At 41.9% G+C, this 20,249-nt stretch overlaps 1 protein-coding gene across 1 annotated transcript in view; it reads right to left on the bottom strand.

Annotated features, from left to right (window-relative positions):
* The window catches only part of LOC121008066 (caspase-8-like), a 72,216-nt gene that overhangs the window by 44,928 nt on the left and 7,039 nt on the right, over positions 1-20,249 (bottom strand). Inside the window, exon 2 of the mRNA XM_040440356.1 lies at positions 15,893-16,219. Coding sequence (XP_040296290.1) covers positions 15,893-16,197 — 305 coding nt within the window. The 5' untranslated portion in view covers positions 16,198-16,219. The remainder of the gene's footprint in view (positions 1-15,892; positions 16,220-20,249) is intronic.

Here is a 20,249-nt window from a genome sequence, read left to right as displayed (position 1 = left end):
GTTAGTTTCACCTTTTAAGTCGCATTACTAAAATAAAGGAACTTTGCACAATATTCAAATTTTTTTTGTTTCACCTGTATATTCGTACCCAAATGAGTCAACCAGTACGCACCAACATTGGGAATGTGTAGAAGAGACCTTGGAACAGATTTCGGCCGAGACATGCTTGAATCTGATCAAGAGCATGCCCAGAAGGATTCAGGCAGTGTTCAAAGCCAAAGGTGGATTTATAATACTAACAAAAAATGTAAATTTAGATTTTTAGAGCAAAACAATAACAATGCAGTTACATGACAAGATTCTGAATAACTAATCATATGCTCAGGGCCGGTTTTAGGTGAAATGGGGCCCTGGGGCGGAAAACAATAAGGGCCCCCCCCCCCCACCCACAAGGGCCCCCCCCCACTGGGACGGTGAGATGGTGCCTGGGATGGATGGATCCGATCCAGTTTAATTAACCAACCTACCATTAACTGGCCCCCTCACACCCCCCAAATGCACATTTCTCCAGTCCAACTGTCCAAACAGAACCAGGGCGGGCTAGTACACTGGCACGGGTGAGATGGTGGCTGGGATAGATCCGATCCAGTTTAATCAACCAACCTACCAGACTGGGATGGATCACGGTCCAGTTTAATCAACCAACCAGTTACTGGTAGGTTGGTTGATTAAACTGGATCGGATCCATCCAATGCACCATCTCACCCGTGCCAGTGTACTAGCCCGCCCTGGTTCTGTTTGGACAGTTGGACTGGAGAAATATGCATTTGGGGGGTGTGAGGGGGCCAGTTACTGGTAGGTTGGTTGATTAAACTGGGTCGGATCCATCCCAGGCACCATCTCACCCATCCCAGTGCCAGTGTACTAGCCCGCCCTGGTTCTGTTTGGACAGTTGGACTGGAGAAATGTGCATTTTGGGGGGGGGGGGGGGCGGTTACTGGTAGTACCAGTAACTACCCCCCCCCCCCCCCCCAATGCACATTTCTCCAGTCCAACTGACTCCAAACACAAACAGAACCAGGGCCGCGGGGCGGGCTAGTAGTACACTGGGACGGCCCGGACAGGTGAGATGACGCTGGACTAAGTAAGTCAGTGAGTGGGAAACACTGGGGATGGATGGATCATGGATCCGATCCAGTTCAATTAACAACAACAAAACAATATAACCAATGAATTAAGAACCTACCAGACTGGAACTTGGCTGGGGGCTGGCTACCTTCTGACTGTGGGCGGCGGGCCTTCCCTGGCGCTGCTGGCAGAGTGTCAGACTGGGCTCTCTGGGCGGGGCTGTGGCTGGCTGCCAAATGCCAATGGTATCCGCTTGCTTGCTTTGCTAGTTGCTCCTTGCCTCATGCCTCCTTAAGCAGTAGTACAATAATCCAAGTTCTCTGCTCTGGGTGGGGGGAGGCGGAGCCTGTGGCAACGTACGTCAGCCAGACGCTAGACGTGCCTGCCTGTGCCGTGCATGCCGCTGCTGCTCCAGTCTTGAATCTCTTAAAGAGACAAGCAGCGCAGCGCAGGCACAGTCAGCGGCCGCCGGCGCCCGGCGGGGGGCCCCTCCAGACTTGACTCCAGACACTCCAGTCTCCAGCCCAGTTAGTTTTAATTTATTAATTACATTACTGCTGCGCGGCGCCGGCCCGTCAGAGTCCAGACACTGTGACACTAACAAGACAAGAGAATCAATTATTCAATTATAGATAATATAATAGTAGTTGCGGCCGGGCCGGCGCTAGGGGCCGGGGGCCCCTAAGGATCGGGGTCCCGGGGGCAATTGCCTCCCTTGCCTCTATGGTAGCGCCGGCCCTGCATATGCTAAATAGTTGCAAGTCCAATTTATATATGAAATAGCTAAGATGATTGTCTATAAAATGATGGAAGTCTTATGTTCGAAGCTGTAGTGGATAGAAAGATATGGAGCCTGAAAGTGAAAAGTTCAAAATATTGTTACCCTTTTCAGTGTATGTTTAACATATTTTTTTTAAACTTGTTTATTAACAAAAAAAGAAGTACATTGACATATACATTATTGATACACGTCTTAGTACAAAAGATAAAGCAAAACATACATTTGCCTATAAACTGTGATTAACTCAGTTGCCTATTGCATTGATGCTGCCTCCTTATTTATTTAATGCCTTACATTGAATATACTTACAGGTATTCCCATTAAGCCAACTGACCTGTGGAATCTCTAGTTGTTAAAATGGCTTGTCGTAGTCTCGAGGTACTGTGTGTGAGGGGAGTCGCACCACAGACCCCACACCTTCTCAAATTTTTGTGGCTTATTACGGTGCTTGAACACCAATACAATATATGGCAGAATATGGTTTATTTGCTGCTTCCACATAGACATGTTCGGCGTATTGGGATTATACCATCTCAAAGCAATGCATTTACGTGCCAAAAATAACGACTCCCTTAAAAAGGTTGTTGTGTAATGGTCCCAACTATCCTCGTTTAATATTCCCATTAGGCATATCTCTAGATTGCATGCTACTGGGATCGGCAATAAGCTTGATAGAAAGAACGTCACTTCTTTCCAAAATGTGGCAATCGGATTACATCTCCACATCATGTGCCAGAAGTCCGCCTCCAGCTCCCCACACCTTGGGCATGCCGTGGAGGACACTCTGCCCATTCTGTACAGCCTAGTTGGTGTGAGATATGTTTGATGGATAATGTATAATTGTATCATTTTGTTATTAGCTGCTGGCAACACTTGTAAATGCGATTCTAATAAATCTGTAATTGATTCCTCTGTAAGTGTGGGTATCTGTCTTTTCCATTTATCTATTATCGCAAGAGGATTAGCACTGACTTTTGCTTGCATGAGATGGGAATAAATTGCCGATACCAGTCCTCTGGGTCCCTGGGTTCTAACAACCCCTATAAGTGGATATTTAGCAATTATGGTGTTGGTGCTTGGAAATTTACTCTGTATAGCTGAATGAAGTTGTAAATAGGAAAAAAATTGGGTTCGGGGGATGTGGTATTTCTGGGCCAATACTTCAAATGTCATAAACACCCCTTGGTCATATAGATCTCCCAAGGTTTTAACTCCAGCTGTCTGCCATCTCTCCGCCCCCATAACCGCCTGTATCTGTGGTAACCATTGATTAGACCATACAGGTATGTCAGAAACCACCTCAGTGAAACTGGTTAGTGATTTGGCGTCCCTCCATGTAATTTGTTCCAACTTGTGCAGTGGCAGCAACGATCTTTGAAATTTAGAGGACATTTCTAATACTGACCATAGTGTGCAACATTTAAGGTAATGTTTTAGAAAATATTCTGAAATAGGCAGGTCACCAGATGTGAACCAGGTGCTAATGACCCTTAACTGGCCTGCCAGATAATATATATATATTAATCTGGCAGTGCCATACCCCCATCGATTTTAGGACGTTTTAATGTGTCAAGACTTAACTTAGCTCGGGATCTGGCCCAGATAAAGATCCTGGTCAGAGAATCTATGTCTCTCAATACTGATTTGGGTATATGTGCCTCTGAGTGTTGCAAAGCATAGAGGGCCTTGGGGAGTATAATCATTTTGATCAAGTTAATGCATCCTGCCACTGAAATAGGTAGTGCCTTCCAGTTTTGAAGTTTGTTCCATATATGGCCAATCAGAGGATAAATATTAAGTGATAAGGCCTGAGAGTGTTTTTAGTGATGTTTACCCCAAGATATTTGAAAGTGTCTACTACCTTCAGTCTCTCCACATGAGAAGGGCATGACTAGTTTGCTCTGCCCAGGGGCATATACACTGATTTCCCCCAATTAATCCTGATGCATGAGAACTCCCCAAATTTGTCTATCAATTCTATTACTCCTCTGAGAGAAGTATTGGGTGAAGAAAGATATAGAATCATGTCATCTGCATAAAGACCTACGCGGGCTTCTTTGTCACCCAGGGTCACCCCAATAATTCCATTGCTGCTTCTAACTCTAACGGCCAATGTTTCAATAGCCAGGGCGAACAGGAGTGGTGATAGGGGGCATCCCTGTCTTGTGCCTCTATGTAGATGGATAGTCTCTGATAATTCCCTGTTTATTAGTAAACTGCTTCTCAGATTGCTGTATAAAAGATTAATCCATCTGAGAAACAGTGGACCGAAGCCATATCTCTTTAGGCATTGAAGCAAATAGGTCCATTCTATGGAATCAAATGCCTTGGCTGCGTCTAATGAGGCCAAGGCCCAATCTGTATTTAGGGAATAACAACATCCGATATATACCCCAATCATGCAATGATTACTTATTCAAGTAACTGATTAAGCCTGTGGCAGCCATCAAAATATATATAACCTACATAGAAAATGCCAGACCGCTTATACTAAATTAAATCCTTTATTACAAAAATCACAATTAATTACAAACATGATTAAAAGAAATTGGTGCAGGAGATAAAAACGACATCCCTGGAGGAAACATACAGTGGATACAAGACCATATTCATCCGACATGATTAATCATTCATTAAAGTGCATATGCGAAGAATTGGTAAATATAAAGAACATTGGACAATTACCCATACTGTGTCTCCTCCAGGATGGCGCCAACCCTGGAGGAGACACAGTATGGGTAATTGTCCAATGTTCTTTATATTTACCAATTCTTCGCATATGCACTTTAATGAATGATTAATCATGTCGGATGAATATGGACTTGTATCCACTGTATGTTTCCTCCAGTGATGTCGTTTTTATCTCCTGCACCAATTTCTTTTAATCATGTTTGTAATTAATTTAGATTTTTATAATAAAGGATTTAATTTAGTATAAGCGGTCTGGCATTTTCTATGTAGGTTATATATCTGTATTTAGGGAATGCCCAAGTTGTGTGACCACCTGCACCCTTCTGATGTTTTAAGTAGTGGACTTTCCAGGCATAAATCCTGTCTGATCTGGGTGAGCCAATGCCAGAATCACCCGGTTCAGCCGTGTAGCTAAGACCCTAGTCAGGATTTCGTAGTCTACGTTCAACAATGTGATGGGTCTGTATGAACCACATTCTATGGGGTCTTTATCAGGTTTGAGTAATAGTATGATTGTGGCCTCCATAAAAGACTCCGTCAGGCGTCCTGTCTTAAGGGCTGCATGGAGGGTGGATAATAATTATTGGGCTAGATCCTCTGAATATTTAGCATAAACTTCTTTAGGCGACTTCCCGTTGTTAAGGTCTGATATAGCCTGTGTTTTTTCTTCTAGACTAATTGGTAGGTCTAATTGGGCACTTTGTGATGCTGTAAGTGTAGGAAGGTATATATTCTCTAGGTACGTGACTATCTCTGATTCTAATTTGGTTATACTAAATCTATATAACTCTTGGTATAATTGTGTGAAGGTCTGAAGGATAGTTTCTTGAGTGCGGGATTTTTGACCAGTAGAGCCCCAGACTGCCAATATTGTTGAGGAGGGTGAATTATGACGGACTAATTGAGCCAGTAATTTAGCTGATTGATTTCCAAGCTCAAAAGCTGTCTGTTTGAGGAAAAACATTTTCCTGTCCGCTTTGTCCCTGTGTATCGTTAAGTATCTCCTACCTGCTTGGAGCCATGCAATTCTTAGAGTCTGTCGGGTGACGGATATATTGCTGTTCCAGTGCATTACACTGATATTCCATCTCCATCTCCAAGCGGCTGGTATCCTTTTTTATGTATAAGATGCTAGCGTGTAAGTACCCGCGGAGGAAAGCCTTTAAAGTATCCCATACCAGAGCTTTATTGGGTTCATTCGCATGTATTTCCAGGAACTCTTTTAACTGGTAAGATGTCCCCTCTACTGAGCCCATGAGATTCAGCCAAAACGGATGTATATTCATCCGATACATTACTGACGACTTGCCACGCAACAGAGTGCCTAGCATTAGCGAGTGGTCTGATATTCCTCTGGATAAGTACAATATGGAGCGGAGATTTAATATCGCCATATCATTGCCTAACATATAATCAAGTCGACATAGGGAGTTGTGACCCCCGCTATGGCAGGAGTACACCCTGTCCCCAGGATACTTGGCCCTCCAAAGGTCAATACATCTAAACTCAGATAGAAAACGATTAAGCCTCGATGGACTCCCTGCACTTATCGGGTCTGCTATGTCTATTGATCGATCTAGTGAGGGGTCTAACATCATATTTAAGTCTCCCATACAGATTAGTCTAGAGTGTGGGTAAGCAGCTTCATAGGTGACTGCTAGGTGTAGTACTTGCATAGAACCAGGTGGGGGGTTACATATACCTAATAGTGTGTACTGTACATTGTCAATCAGAGCATGAACAAAGACATATCTGCCTTCTGAATCAACAGCCAAGTCTTTTACCTCCCAGCGTAGTTGTTTATGGATTAATAGTGTTGTGCTTTTTCATAGGTACATAACATTATATCTAAATATCCTAATTATAGTGGATTTGATATATAATAGGCCATGTTGTGTTATATTCACCATTTCGTATGTATTTTAAAGTAGGCCGAAAGAGGTTCATGGAAAGGACACAGTTCATATAATTTTTCTGTAGATGTACCAGTCTGAGAAGAGTCATTCTTGTCTCCTTACAGATTTATTACTGAGATAAGGATATTCTCTAGACTCTCTGGTGCTAATTACCCCTACGGTTTAATGTCTATTGATGAAGCAGAAAATATGTGATGTATGTATACATATAATGAACATTAGTTTTAGTATAAGATAATCAATAGGACATATGTATTGTATTACACATGTATTGTATTATATTATTGAATATTATGTTTTCATAATACGTCAATGCATATATTATCTTATATATTTCTCACTAGGAACGCATACACTCCTAAAGCGTGATGAGAAGAATTTTAAGTGTAAACTTTGTAGTGAGATAGTGTTATTTTAACTAACAATCAATCAATCAACCATTGGAGTAACAGAGGAGACACAAATTTCTGTGAGAGTACAAGGTCCATTATATTCTTATCAGTACCGTAAATTTAGTAGCTTGAGAAACGTCTCAAATGGTACCCAAATTTCTGTTTTTTAAGTTGGTTTATGTGTCAAAAATAATCCCTTAGCTCTGATTTAGGATTCCATATATTATGTGTATAGAATGTAAGAGAAATCAGACCTGGACCTTAATAGTGATTATGCTAGTAGCTTATGCAATAGTGCCACCTAGTTATGAATAGGTAACATTGTACCAACAGCTGAAATGCATTTTGGGTGATATAGTGACATCCCAGTCATTATCATATGTACACGCCTAACCGACAATGATTGGAAAACTCCAAGTTAGGAAGGTGTGTCTAACTGATAAGTTTGTGATCATAAACCACACACACATGAAGGGGAGGAGGACCACAACAGAGAGCGTCAGAAGACACAAAAACACAGAGAAACAAAGAAAGGAAGCATACCCCAGGAGAAAATCCCAATGATGAGAACAGACTTTAGAGCTGACTTCCCTTAGACTCTGCATATCATTTGCACTCTCGGGTAACGTATAATTTTATTATATGTAGTATTTATTGAATTAATTAACTTGATATTTAGGAAAATACCCGCTTTATTGCTGATGTGTAATGTTAGATATACTACATTAATATTATCACTATTCAGTAAAGATCCATATTACTGAATAAAATATCCAATATTGATATCAGAGAGAATCTCTGATTGGAACATTTCAATTCCATAGTCTGTATCAGGCTTGATAATTTCTAATTTGTGTAGCAATACTACCTGATATCAGAGATTGGTTATAGTTTGAGCAGAGCAAGGGTTCGTATCTACCCTAATCATTGTTGGGTTTATTTTATATAATCATCTGATAAATTTCTCATAATTGTCGTCGAGACGGTTGAATTACATTTTATGTTTGAGAGACGGTTAAAAAACAAAAATTTTATGTTTGAGAGACGTTTGATGTCTAGCCATCTACAGATGACTGAGAATAAAATTCCTTAGCTCAGTCCATTATATACAGTATAAGGCTACTTTCACACTCACGTTTTGGGCGAATCCGTCATGGATCTGCAAAAACGGATACATTACCATAATACAACCGCATGCATCTGTTATGAATGGATCAGTTTGTATTATCTGTAACATAGCCAAGACGGATCCGTCTTAAACACTACTGAAAGTCAAAGGAAGACGGATCCGTTTTCAATTGTGCCAGATTGTGTCAGAGAAAACGGATCCGTGCCTGTTGACTTACATTGTGTGTGAGAACGGATCCTTTTGGCTATGCTTCGTCAGGCACACAGCAAAACTCTGCAGGCAGCATTTTGGTGTCCGCTTCCAGAGCGGAAGGGAGACTGATCAGAGGAAAACTAATGCATTCTGAGCGGATCCTTTTCCATTCAGAATGCATTAGGGCAAAACTGATTCATTTTGGACCGCTTGTGAGAGCCCATAATGGATCTCACAAACGGAAAGCCAAACGCGAGAGCAGCAGAAAGCAAATTTTAAGGTGACAGTGTGCCCCCCTACCTTCTGGGCCCCTGTGCAGCTGCACAGGTTACACATATGGTATGTCCGCCCCTGGGCAGTAGCCATCACTTGTCCTTATACAGTGGAGGCGATTGCTGTGCACTGTATAAATGCAGCTTAAGAGTTATTGCTGATTTTCATTATTTTTTGCCATTAGTGTCACAGTTTGAATTATTGCTTGCTAACCGCTGGATTTGCATGGCAGGCCTGCCAGGCAATTATTGGGAAGGAATAGTTGCTTCCTGATAATTGCCTGCTTGTCACTGGAGGTAAAGAGATGCATTTACCTGTAGCAATCACCTCCACTGTATAGGGATGAGCGATGGCTACTGTCATTACTCATCCTCATACAAATTCATCATTTCTGGGCAGTAGATCTCTGTTCACACAGCACTATCTGCTGCCCAGAAACAATGATTTAATGTGTTACACGAAAGATCATTTCAGACAATGAACAAGTGTTTTGCTCACTCTTCGGGTGATCAGTTGAATATTTACACTGGCTGATTAATTGGAACGAGTGTATATGATAACTTTAGTTCCTGATAATCGGCCCGGCAATTAGCTGTACTATTATATGCGAACTATAGGCGGTGCGCTGTCAGCTGCCTTTTAATACAAATGGCGTGAGATAGCAGCGCACTTTCAAGCAAGGGCTGACATACTTTTAATGGGATTCAAAGTCACTAAAATTCCTGCCACCATTCAGGAAAAATCAGAATAATTATCAACACATTCAACACATAGCAGCTGCATTTTGGGTTGTATGGGTTAAAACGTAGCAGTAATGTGTTGGACATGTTAATAAACCTGTGATTGTTCCTGCATGGCTGCTGTTACCTCTAGCTATTATTTTATAAATAGTGTGGGTGATACTGTTACTTATGATTGGTAGTATTATATTTATGGTAACATGCTTTGTAACTTTGTATGTGCACTTCTATGTGTGGCAGTATGTGGTTTTGCTTATGCATTAAAAATGTTTTTTGACATGAAGTGATAGGGTAAGCAGTATTAAAGGGAATGTGTCATTTAACCACCTCAGCTCCCCTAGCTTAAACCCCCTTAATGACCAGACCACTTTTTACAATTCTGCACTACACTACTTTTACGGTTTATTGCTCCTTCATACAACTTACCACCCAAATGAATTTTACCTCCTTTTCTTCTCACTAATAGAGCTTTCATTTGGTGGTATTTCATTGCTGCTGACATTTTTACTTTTTTTTGTTATTAATCGAAATTGAACGAAATTTTTGCAAAACAATGACATTTTTCACTTTCAGTTGTAAAATTTTTCAAATAAAACTACATTTCTATATACATTTTTCTCTAAATGTATTGTTCTACATGTCTTTGATAAAAAAAAAAATGCAATAAGTGTATATTTATTGGTTTGCGCAAAAGTTATAGCTTTTACAAACTATGGTACAAAAATGTGAATTTCCGCATTTTGAAGCAGCTCTGACTTTCTGAGCACCTGTCATGTTTCCTGAGGTTCTACAATGCCCAGACAGTAAAAACACCCCACAAATGACCCCATTTCGGAAAGTAGACACCCTAAGGTATTCGCTGATGGGCATAGTGAGTTCATAGAAGTTTTTATTTTTTGTCACAAGTTAGCGGATTTTATTTTTTATTTTATTTTTTCTTACAAAGTCTCATATTCCACTAACTTGTGACAAAAAATAAAAACTTCCATGAACTCACTATGCCCATCACGAAATACCTTGGGGTGTCTTCTTTCCAAAATGGGGTCACTTGTGGGGTATTTATACTACCCTGGCATTTTAGGGGACCTAAAGCGTGAGAAGAAGTCTGGAATCCAAATGCCTAAAAAATGCCCTGTGAAATCCTAAAGGTGCTCTTTAGAATTTGGGCCCCTTTGGGCACCTAGGCTTCAAAAAAGTGTCACACATGTGGTATCGCCGTACTCAGAAGAAGTAGGGCAATGTGTTTTGGGGTGTATTTTTACATATACCCATGCTGGGTGAGAGAAATATCTCTCTAAAAGTCAACTTTTCCCATTTTTTTATACAAAGTTGTCATTTTAGAGAGATATTTCTCTCACCCAGCATGGGTATATGTAAAAAGACACCCCAAAACACATTGCCCAACTTCTCCTGAGTACGGCAATACCACATGTGTGACACTTTTTTGGAGCCTAGGTGCGCAAAGGGGCCCAAATTCTAAAGAGCACATTTAGGATTTCACAGGGCATTTTTTACGCATTTGGATTCCAAATTACTTCTCACGCTTTAGGTCCCCTAGAATGCCAGGGCAGTATAAATACCCCACAAGTGAACCCATTTTGGAAAGAAGACACCCCAAGGTATTCCGTGAGGGGCATGGTGAGTTCCTAGAATTTTTTTTTTTTTGGCACAAGTTAGCGGAAAATGATGTTTTTTGTTTTTTTTTCTTACACAGTCTCATATTCCACTAACTTGTGACAATTTTTTTTTTTTTTACATGAACTCACCATACCCCTCACGGAATACCTGGGGGTGTCTTCTTTCCAAAATGGGGTCACTTGTGGGGTATTTATACTGCTCTGGCATTTTAGGGGCCCTAAAGCGTGAGAAGAAGTCTGGAATCCAAATGCGTAGAAAATGCCCTGTGAAATCGTAAAGATACTCTTTGGAATTTGGGCCCCTTCACGCACCTAGGCTGCAAAAAAGTGTCACACATGTGGTATCGCCGTACTCAGAAGAAGTAGGGCAATGTGTTTTGGGGTGTATTTTTACATATACCCATGCTGGGTGAGAGAAATATCTCTCTAAAAGTCAACTTTTCCCATTTTTTTATACAAAGTTGTCATTATAGAGAGATATTTCTCTCACCCAGCATGGGTATATGTAAAAAGACACCCTAAAACACATTGCCCAACTTCTCCTGAGTACGGCAATACCACATGTGTGACACTTTTTTGCAGCCTAGGTGCGCAAAGGGGCCCAAATTCTAAAGAGCACATTTAGGATTTCACAGGGCATTTTTTACGCATTTGGATTCCAAATTACTTCTCACGCTTTAGGTCCCCTAAAATGCCAGGGCAGTATAAATACCCCACAAGTGACCCCATTTTGGAAAGAAGACACCCCAAGGTATTCCGTGAGGGGCATGGTGAGTTCCTAGAATTTTTTTTTTTTTGGCACAAGTTAGCGGAATTATTTTTTTTTTTTCTTACAAAGTCTCATATTCCACTAACTTGTGACAAAAAATTAAATCTCACATGAACTCACCATACCCCTCACGGAATACCTGGGGGTGTCTTCTTTCCGAAATGGGGTCACATGTGGGGTATTTATACTGCCCTGGCATTCTAGGGGCCCTAAAGCGTGAGAAGAAGTCTGGAATCCAAATGCGTAGAAAAAAAAGGCCTGTGAAATCGTAAAGATACTCTTTGGAATTTGGGCCCCTTTGCGCACCTAGGCTGCAAAAAAGTGTCACACATGTGGTATCGCCGTACTCAGAAGAAGTAGGGCAATGTGTTTTGGGGTGTATTTTTACATATACCCATGCTGGGTGAGAGAAATATCTCTCTAAAAGTCAACTTTTCCCATTTTTTTTATACAAAGTTGTCATTATAGAGAGATATTTCTCTCACCCAGCATGGGTATATGTAAAAAGACACCCCAAAACACATTGCCCAACTTCTCCTGAGTACGGCAATACCACATGTGTGACACTTTTTTGCAGCCTAGGTGCGCAAAGGGGCCCAAATTCTAAAGAGCACATTTAGGATTTCACAGGGCATTTTTTACGCATTTGGATTCCAAATTACTTCTCATGCTTTAGGTCCCCTAAAATGCCAGGGCAGTATAAATACCCCACAAATGACCCCATTTTGGAAAGAAGACACCCCAAGGTATTCCGTGAGGGGCATGGTGAGTTCCTAGAATTTTTTTTTTTTTGGCACAAGTTAGCGGAAATTGTTTTTTTTTTTTTTTTTCTTACAAAGTCTCCCTTTCCACTAACTTGTGACAAAAAGTTCAATCTTTCATGGACTCAATATGCCCCTCAGCGAATACCTTGGGGTGTCTACTTTCCGAAATGGGGTCATTTGTGGGGTGTGTTTACTGTTCTGGCATTTTGGGCGGGGCTAAATTGTGAGCAACCCTGTAAAGCCTAAAGGTACTCTTTGGAATTTGGGCCCCTTTACGCACCTAGGCTGCAAAAAAAGTGTCACACATGTGGTATCGCCGTACTCAGGAGAAGTAGGGCAATGTGTTTTGGGGTGTATTTTTACATATACCCATGCTGGGTGAGTGGGATATCTCTGTAAATTGACAACTTTGTATAAAGAAATTTAAAAAGTTGTCATTTACAGAGATATTTCTCACACACAGTATGGGTATATGCAAAAATACACCCCAAAACACATTGCCCTACTTCTCCTGAGTACGGCGATACCACATGTGTGACACTTTTTTTCAGCCTAGGTGCGCAAAGGGGCCCAAATTCCAATGAAAATCTTTACGATTTCACAGGGCATTTTTTACGCATTTGGATTCCAAACTACTTCTCACGCTTTAGGTCCCCTAAAATGTCAGGGCAGTATAAATACCCCACAAGTGACCACATTTTGGAAAGAATACACCCCAAGGTATTCCGTGAGGGGCATGGCGAGTTCCCTAGAATATTTTTTTTTGGCACAAGTTAGCAGAATTTTTTATTTTTTTTTCTCATACAAAGTCTCATATTCCACTAACTTGTGACAAAAAATTAAATTTTACATGAACTCGCCATGCCCCTCACTAAATACCTTGGGGTGTCTTCTTTCCAAAATGGGGTCACATGTGGGGTATTTATACTGCCCTGGCATTTTAGGGGCCCTAAAGCGTGAGAAGAAGTCTGGAATATAAATGTCTAAAAATCTTTACGCATTTGGATTCCGTGAGGGGTATGGTGAGTTCATGTGAGATTTTATTTTTTGTCACAAGTTAGTGGAATATGAGACTTTGTAAGAAGAAATAAATAAAAAAATCAATTTCCGCTAACTTGTGACAAAAAAAATCTTCTATGAACTCGCCATGCCCCTCAAAAGTGATCTTTTTATAGCGCCGCAGCGATTTTATGGTGTTTTTGCAGTGATCAGAAAAAAAAAAAATTCTGTCACTGGGGTGGGGCGGACTGAACGCAAGTGTGCGCACAAGATCAGGCCTGATCGGGCGAACATTGCGTTTTTTGTAGAGCCTATAGAACATGTTCTATTCTTGTCCGCAATTGCGGACAAGAAAAGGCATTTTCTATATAGTTTTGGCAATGTGCGGATCCGCAAAATGCGGAAAGCACATTGCCGGTGTCCGTGTTTTGTGGATCCGCGGTGTCCGTGGATCCGCAAAACACATACGGACGTCTGAATGGAGCCTTACAGGGGGGTGATCAATGACAGGGGGGTGATCAGGGAGTCTATATGGGGTGATCACCCCCCTGTAAGGCTCCATTCAGACGTCCGTATGTGTTTTGCGGATCTGATCCGTGGATCCGCGGATCCGCAAAACACATACGGACGTTTGAATGGAGCCTTACAGGGGGGTGATGGTGATCAATGACAGGGGGGTGATCAGGGAGTCTAATATGGGGTGATCAAGGGTTAATAAGGGGTTAATAAGTGACAGGGGGGGTGTAGTGTAGTGGTGTTTGGTGCTACTTTACAGAGCTGCCTGTGTCCTCTGGAGGTCGATCCAAGCAAAAGGGACCACCAGAGGACCAGGTAGCAGGTATATTAGACGCTGTTAACAAAACAGCGTCTAATATACTTTTCAGGGGTTAAAAAAATCGCATCTACAGCCTGTCAGCGAATGATCGCCACTGGCAGGCTGTAGATCAGCTAGTTTACCTGCCGTTCCTGTGAACGCACGCTCCTGTGTGCGCGCGTTCACAGGAAATCTCGCGTCTTGGCGCGTCGAAGAGGAATGAATCGACCGCCTCCGGAACGCAATCCTGCGTTAGGCGGTCCGGAGGCTGTTAAAGGGGTTTTCCCATCTCAACATTTGTGACATATCACTACAAACGTTAGTACGGATCCGGCAGGCTGTTTCCCTGCCGGAGCAGCCTGCCGGACCAGCCTAACGCCAGTGTGAAAGAAGCCTTAGGCCTCTTTAACACGGGCGTTGCGGGAAAAGGTGCGGGTGCGTTGCTGGAACATGCACGATTTTTCCGCGCGAGTGCAAAACATTGTAATGCGTTTTGCACTCGCGTGAGAAAAATCGGCATGTTTGGTACCCAAATCCGAACTTCTTCACAGAAGTTCGGGTTTGGGATCGTGTTCTGTAGATTTTATTATTTTCCCTTATAACATGGTTATAAGGGAAAATAATAGCATTCTGAATACAGAATGCATAGTCAAATAGCGCTGGAGGGGATAATTTTTTTTTTTTCAAATAATTAAACTCACCTTAATCCACTTGCTCGCGCAGCTCGGCTTCTCTTCTGTTTTCTTTTTTGCTCTGTGCAGGAACATGACCTGTGGTGATGTCACTCCGATCATCACATGATCCATCACCATGGTAAAAGATCATGTGACGGACCATGTGATGACCGGAGTGACGTCACCACAGGTCCTGTTCCTGCACAAAGCAAAAAAGAACACAGAAGAGAAGCCGGGCTGCGCGAGCAAGTGGATTAAGGTGAATATAATTTGTATTTTATTTTTTAACCCCTCCAGCGCTATTGTACTATGCATTCTGTATTCAGAATGCTATTATTTTCCCTTATAACCATGTTATAAGGGAAAATAATAATGATCGGGTCCCCATCCCGATCGTCTCCTAGCAACCCCATTCATTTCTATGGGGCCTGCGTTACGTGAAAAACGCACAAAGAGGAGCATGCTGCGATTGTCACGCAACGCACAAGTGATGCGTGAAAATCACCGCTCATGTGAACAGCCCCATAGAAATGAATGGGTCAGGATTCAGTGCGGATGCAATGCGTTCAACTCGCGCATCGCATCCGCGCGGAATACTCGCCCGGGTGAAAGGGGCCTTAAAGCGGAAACATGAGGACATTGCCGCAGCTAGAAAGTGGAGAGAGATGGAGGGGAAAGAGCAGGACATTGTTCTGGACATAAAGGTATATTTGAAAAGGGCTATAACAGAGCTAGAGCCATACGAACAGTTAGAAATGGTCTGGGGTGGTAACAAAATGTCACTATATTACCTGTCCACAGACAATTTCATTGTGTTTTATTTATTTCTCTCCTTGATTGTATTTAATTTGTGCTCCTACTTTGTTCATTTTGCACACAGCACATTCTCTTGTTTCTCTCCGTCACCCCGCATACCATTCCATAATACTAGATTGTTCTATTTCATGTTAGATATTGTTGTAAATAGTCATTTATTGGTGAATGTTGTGGATGTCTGCTGTCATTCTAAAGAACTAGAGAATTAACACTTAAGATGATCTTTGTATGTCTCACCTGTAAGGGGAAATTTTTGCCATTGCTGGGTTCTTCAGCCTTTCAACCATTGTGTTAGTTGACACGTTAAAATGTTTTTGAAGTAGGTCATATCGCTTTAAATAGAATAGCAGCTCCTCAATAAGACTTGTATTGTTCTCATCTATATAGCACCTTTCATATAAAATGATAAAGAGATCAGTGTCTTGTTTTCCATTACAAAATTTTAGTGGGATAAGGTCCTTGCACAAGAACGTCAGCTCGCTAATGTTGCTAGATTCCAGCTGACTGCATATCTCATGCAACAGATTAATAAAGTCGGTCATGCTGATCACATTGGGTTTCTGTCTGTAAATGAAGAAAACATTGAGTTAGGTTATTATACTTCCGGACCCAGTTATGGCCATAATGCACTACTAAATTATATACAGTATAGTGACTACTAAATTATAGCATTATAAGGTCTTATATGGCCTTCCCCCATATGTTTTCATATAAACTCATATGCTAGTCCTCCAATATTGTCTAAAATCTTCTCTGGATGGACAGTAGATGCTAAACTGGCTACAGATAGAAAGGGATAGAAAACTGAGCACTTACTTGCAAACACACAATATAGAACATGCTGCAATTATTCCTGAAAGCAAAGATGATGCATGAAAAACACTGCTCATGTGTACAGATCCATTGAAAAGAATGGATCAGGATTCAGCTTGAATTCTATGTGTTTACTACACGCATCCCATGTAGATGGAAAACTCACATGTGTGAAAGAGACCTTAGGATATATGCACACAGCAGTGTAGCTTATGTGGATTTTCTGCACTGATGTTCGGGTGGTTTTCACTCATTTTTGCACCAAAATCCTCATTGTTACTTCCGATTTTCTTACAGTTTATGATGTGGATTTGCCTCAGATCTCACCTTTTGCATTGCAAAGGGTGAAATTGAAACTGAAAACCTGCATAAGGGCTCATGCACACAAATGGCCGTCCGTGTCGTGCATTGGGGACTGCAAATTGCGGTCACCAATGTGCGGTAATAATTTCCCCTTAAAACTTTTACTTTTATTTGATCTATTAAAAATCCCACTTATAAATAATAATAAATGTCAAATTACAAAAGATAATTCCATTGTGCATACATGAATTGGTCCCCTGATGAACCTATTTTATACCACTGGGCAGGGGCATTGGTAGATTAAAACATTCGGGGCCTGGGCCCCTGATGTTTTGTCCCAGGCCCCGAATGTACTGCCTGCCAGATAGATTCAACTGTATTGCCATCCTCAGGATGGCAATACAATTGAATCTAATGCCTTGCAAGAGCTGAAGGACCTGTGATGACATCACAGTCCATGTGATCAGTTCTAAATGCAGTAGCTTGAAAGGACCTGTGATGATGTCACCATCATGTGACCAATGCAGGAGAGGACGGCTCAGCAGTGAAGAGAAGTCCTGGGAAGAAGCTGTGGTGAGGTCTGCTACATGAGGAGAGGTATATGAAGGGGTAGATTACTCAGTGTGAAAGGCAGAGCAATGTTGGGAGTTGTAGTTATTTAACTGGGACTGTATGTTAGGGCTGAAGTTATTTACGTGGGACAGTGGGGTGGAGTGATGTTATTTACATGGGGCTGAATATTGAGGGGTGATGTTGTTTACATGGGACTGTATGTTGAAGGTGGCTGGGGAGGGGGTGATGTCATTTACGTGGGACTGTATTTTGGAGGGGGCTGTAGATAGAAAGGGATGTTATTTACATGGGACTGTTTATTGGAGGGGGCTGGAGAGATGGTGTGATGGTATTTACATAAGACTTTATGGCGGAGGAGGGAAATAATATTATTTACATGGGACTGTATGGTGGAGGGGCTGAGGAATTATAATTTCTGAGGACAGTAAACGGAGCATTATAACAGTAGGGGGCAATAAAAATACTGGGGGCACTGTATGGGCATTATAGCAGTAGGGGGCGATATAAATACTGGGGCACTTCAGGGTGAGCATTATAACAGTAGGGGGTATTATAAATACTGGGGGCACTGTGGGGACATTTTAAATCCAGGGGACATTAAGTGTTCTTATTACTACTGGGGGCTCTAAAGGAGGGACTTATAGATCCACATTATTTCTATTAAGAGCATTATGGGGGGCCTTATTACAACTGAGGGGTCTGTAGAGAGCTTTATTACCGCTGGGATAACAATAGGGGGGGGGGGCTTATTTCTACTAGGGGCTCTGTAAGGACATTATTAATACCGGAGGGCTCTTCTACTAATGGAGGCACTCTTGGGGAGCACTATCACTGTTGGGGGCACTGTAGGGGGCAGTATTACTAATGAGGGCATTCTAGAAGGGAATTACTATTGGTGGGACTATGAGGAGTACTATTACTATGGGAGCACTCATTTTTCTTCAGGATAGTATTTGGGGTAGATAAAGTGAGGAAGCTAAGATGTCTGTGTTTCACACTCTGCAGAGACGGGGCGCGGCTGAAAGAAGTTGTCCGGACCTAATGGAGAAGATGATGACAGAGAAGATCTACATCAGAGGAGACGTCACCTGGAAGGCACTGGATGTGAATGGTACGTGCTGCTGTATAGCTGTATAGCAAGTACAGTAAAATGTCTTCAGTGCTAGTGTTTGCAGAGGGAGGGGTTGGGGAAGGGGGCGATTGGTTGACTTCGAGAATTGGGTCTTGGGCCCCGGATCTTTTGAGACCATAGCAACGCCCCTGCCACTGGGGAAACGCGCCAGGACAAAGTGTTTATTATCTCGTATCATCTGGGACTTTTTCCTTTCATTACTCACATTTTTGGAGAAGTACTTATTTTCCATATGATCTGATTGTTTGCCTTCCTGCTCAAACTTTCCAATAATACATCTAGGACATTTAGGCAGTTGTTTTCTGTTTGGGAATCAATTAGGAAGGGAAATACAGATTAGGGTACAGCCACCGATAAGTAGGGCTGCCCCTTTCGTGGCGATTACTCCACTTTTAGGCAGGGTGAGCGTAGATGGATAGGGACAGGCTCAGATCCCCAACTGCCTAAAAGGGGAATTATTGGATCTTTCTCCTTGATTTAAGGCAACAGAGTTTTTCATCGGCTCACCACCAAAGAGAGATACTGATATCGTTTTGGTCCAACTTCTTATGATCAATTATCAACTATTCCGTGGTCAACTCTTTCGTGAGTAGCCACATGGTGGCAATGCATCAACACTTGTATTTCTATGTTTAACAAGTCCCAAGGTGGAATTATCTTTTTGTAATTTGACATTCATTATTATTTATATGTGGGATTTTTTATAGATCAAATAAAAGTAAAGTTTTAAGGGGAAATTATTACAATTCAGTGATTTTTTTTGTTTGGTTATCCCCAGGGACATATTGTGTTTCTTCAATGATTTTTTCCCCAATGCACGGGCACCGTCCGCGTGGCCTGCGCTGACTGATGCAGACCCATTCAACTTGAATGGGTCAGCGATCCTTCCTCACCACAAAAACATAGAGCAAGTTCTATTTTTTTGCACTGTGGAGGCACGGACTAAAATGCCATGGAAGCACTCCGTATTGCTTCAGTGGCCTTCCTCTCTGTGCCTCCGCTCCATATCTTTTGGATTGCGGGCCCATTCAAGTGAATGGGTCCGCATCTGTAATATGGTGTTCACACGGCCAGTGCCCGTGTATTGCTTTTTGCGGGCCGCAATATGGGCACGGCCGGCACATGAACGTTCGTGTGCATGACCCCTAACTGGAAATGCTTTGGATTTCACAATCCGTCCCACAGGTTAATGTCTCAGTGGAAAATTTCTGCACTGTGTTTTTGAAAATCTTATCTACTTCACTGAAACTGTATTTGGCATAAAAATCCACACATAATAGGCACTGTGTGCATGTACAGTACCCTTAATATTACCAAGAAAATAAATAAATGGACTATATAAAAAAATAATAATAGTAATAATAATCTGTACTCTGGGCACTAGAGATGAATACTGGCTAGATAAAATTCCTTGAAAAATTACCCTGAAGGATACAGTACTTTTTTATAATACTGTAACTTATATAGATAAAATTATATTAAAGAGGACCTTTTATCGGTTCAAACATTGTGAACTAAGTATCATGACATATACAGCAGCGCCCAGGGATCTCACTGCACTTACTATTATCCCTGGGCGCTGCTCTGTTCTCCCGTTATGTCCTCCGGTATGTTCGGGGACTTGGTTATAGTAGGAGGAGACTGCCCTTGTTCTGCTGGGCGTCTCCTTCTCCTAGGCTGTAGGTGTCGCTGTTGAACAATTTCCAGGCCTTTACGGAATCTCAAGTATTGGAATGTGGTTTCCAATACAGCGGTTATTTATAAACAGGAAGA

The sequence above is a fragment of the Bufo bufo genome, chromosome 7, assembly GCF_905171765.1.
Source record: "Bufo bufo chromosome 7, aBufBuf1.1, whole genome shotgun sequence".
In the NCBI taxonomy this organism is placed as follows: Eukaryota; Metazoa; Chordata; class Amphibia; order Anura; family Bufonidae; genus Bufo; species Bufo bufo.
This window is presented reverse-complemented; position numbering and strand designations above follow the sequence as displayed.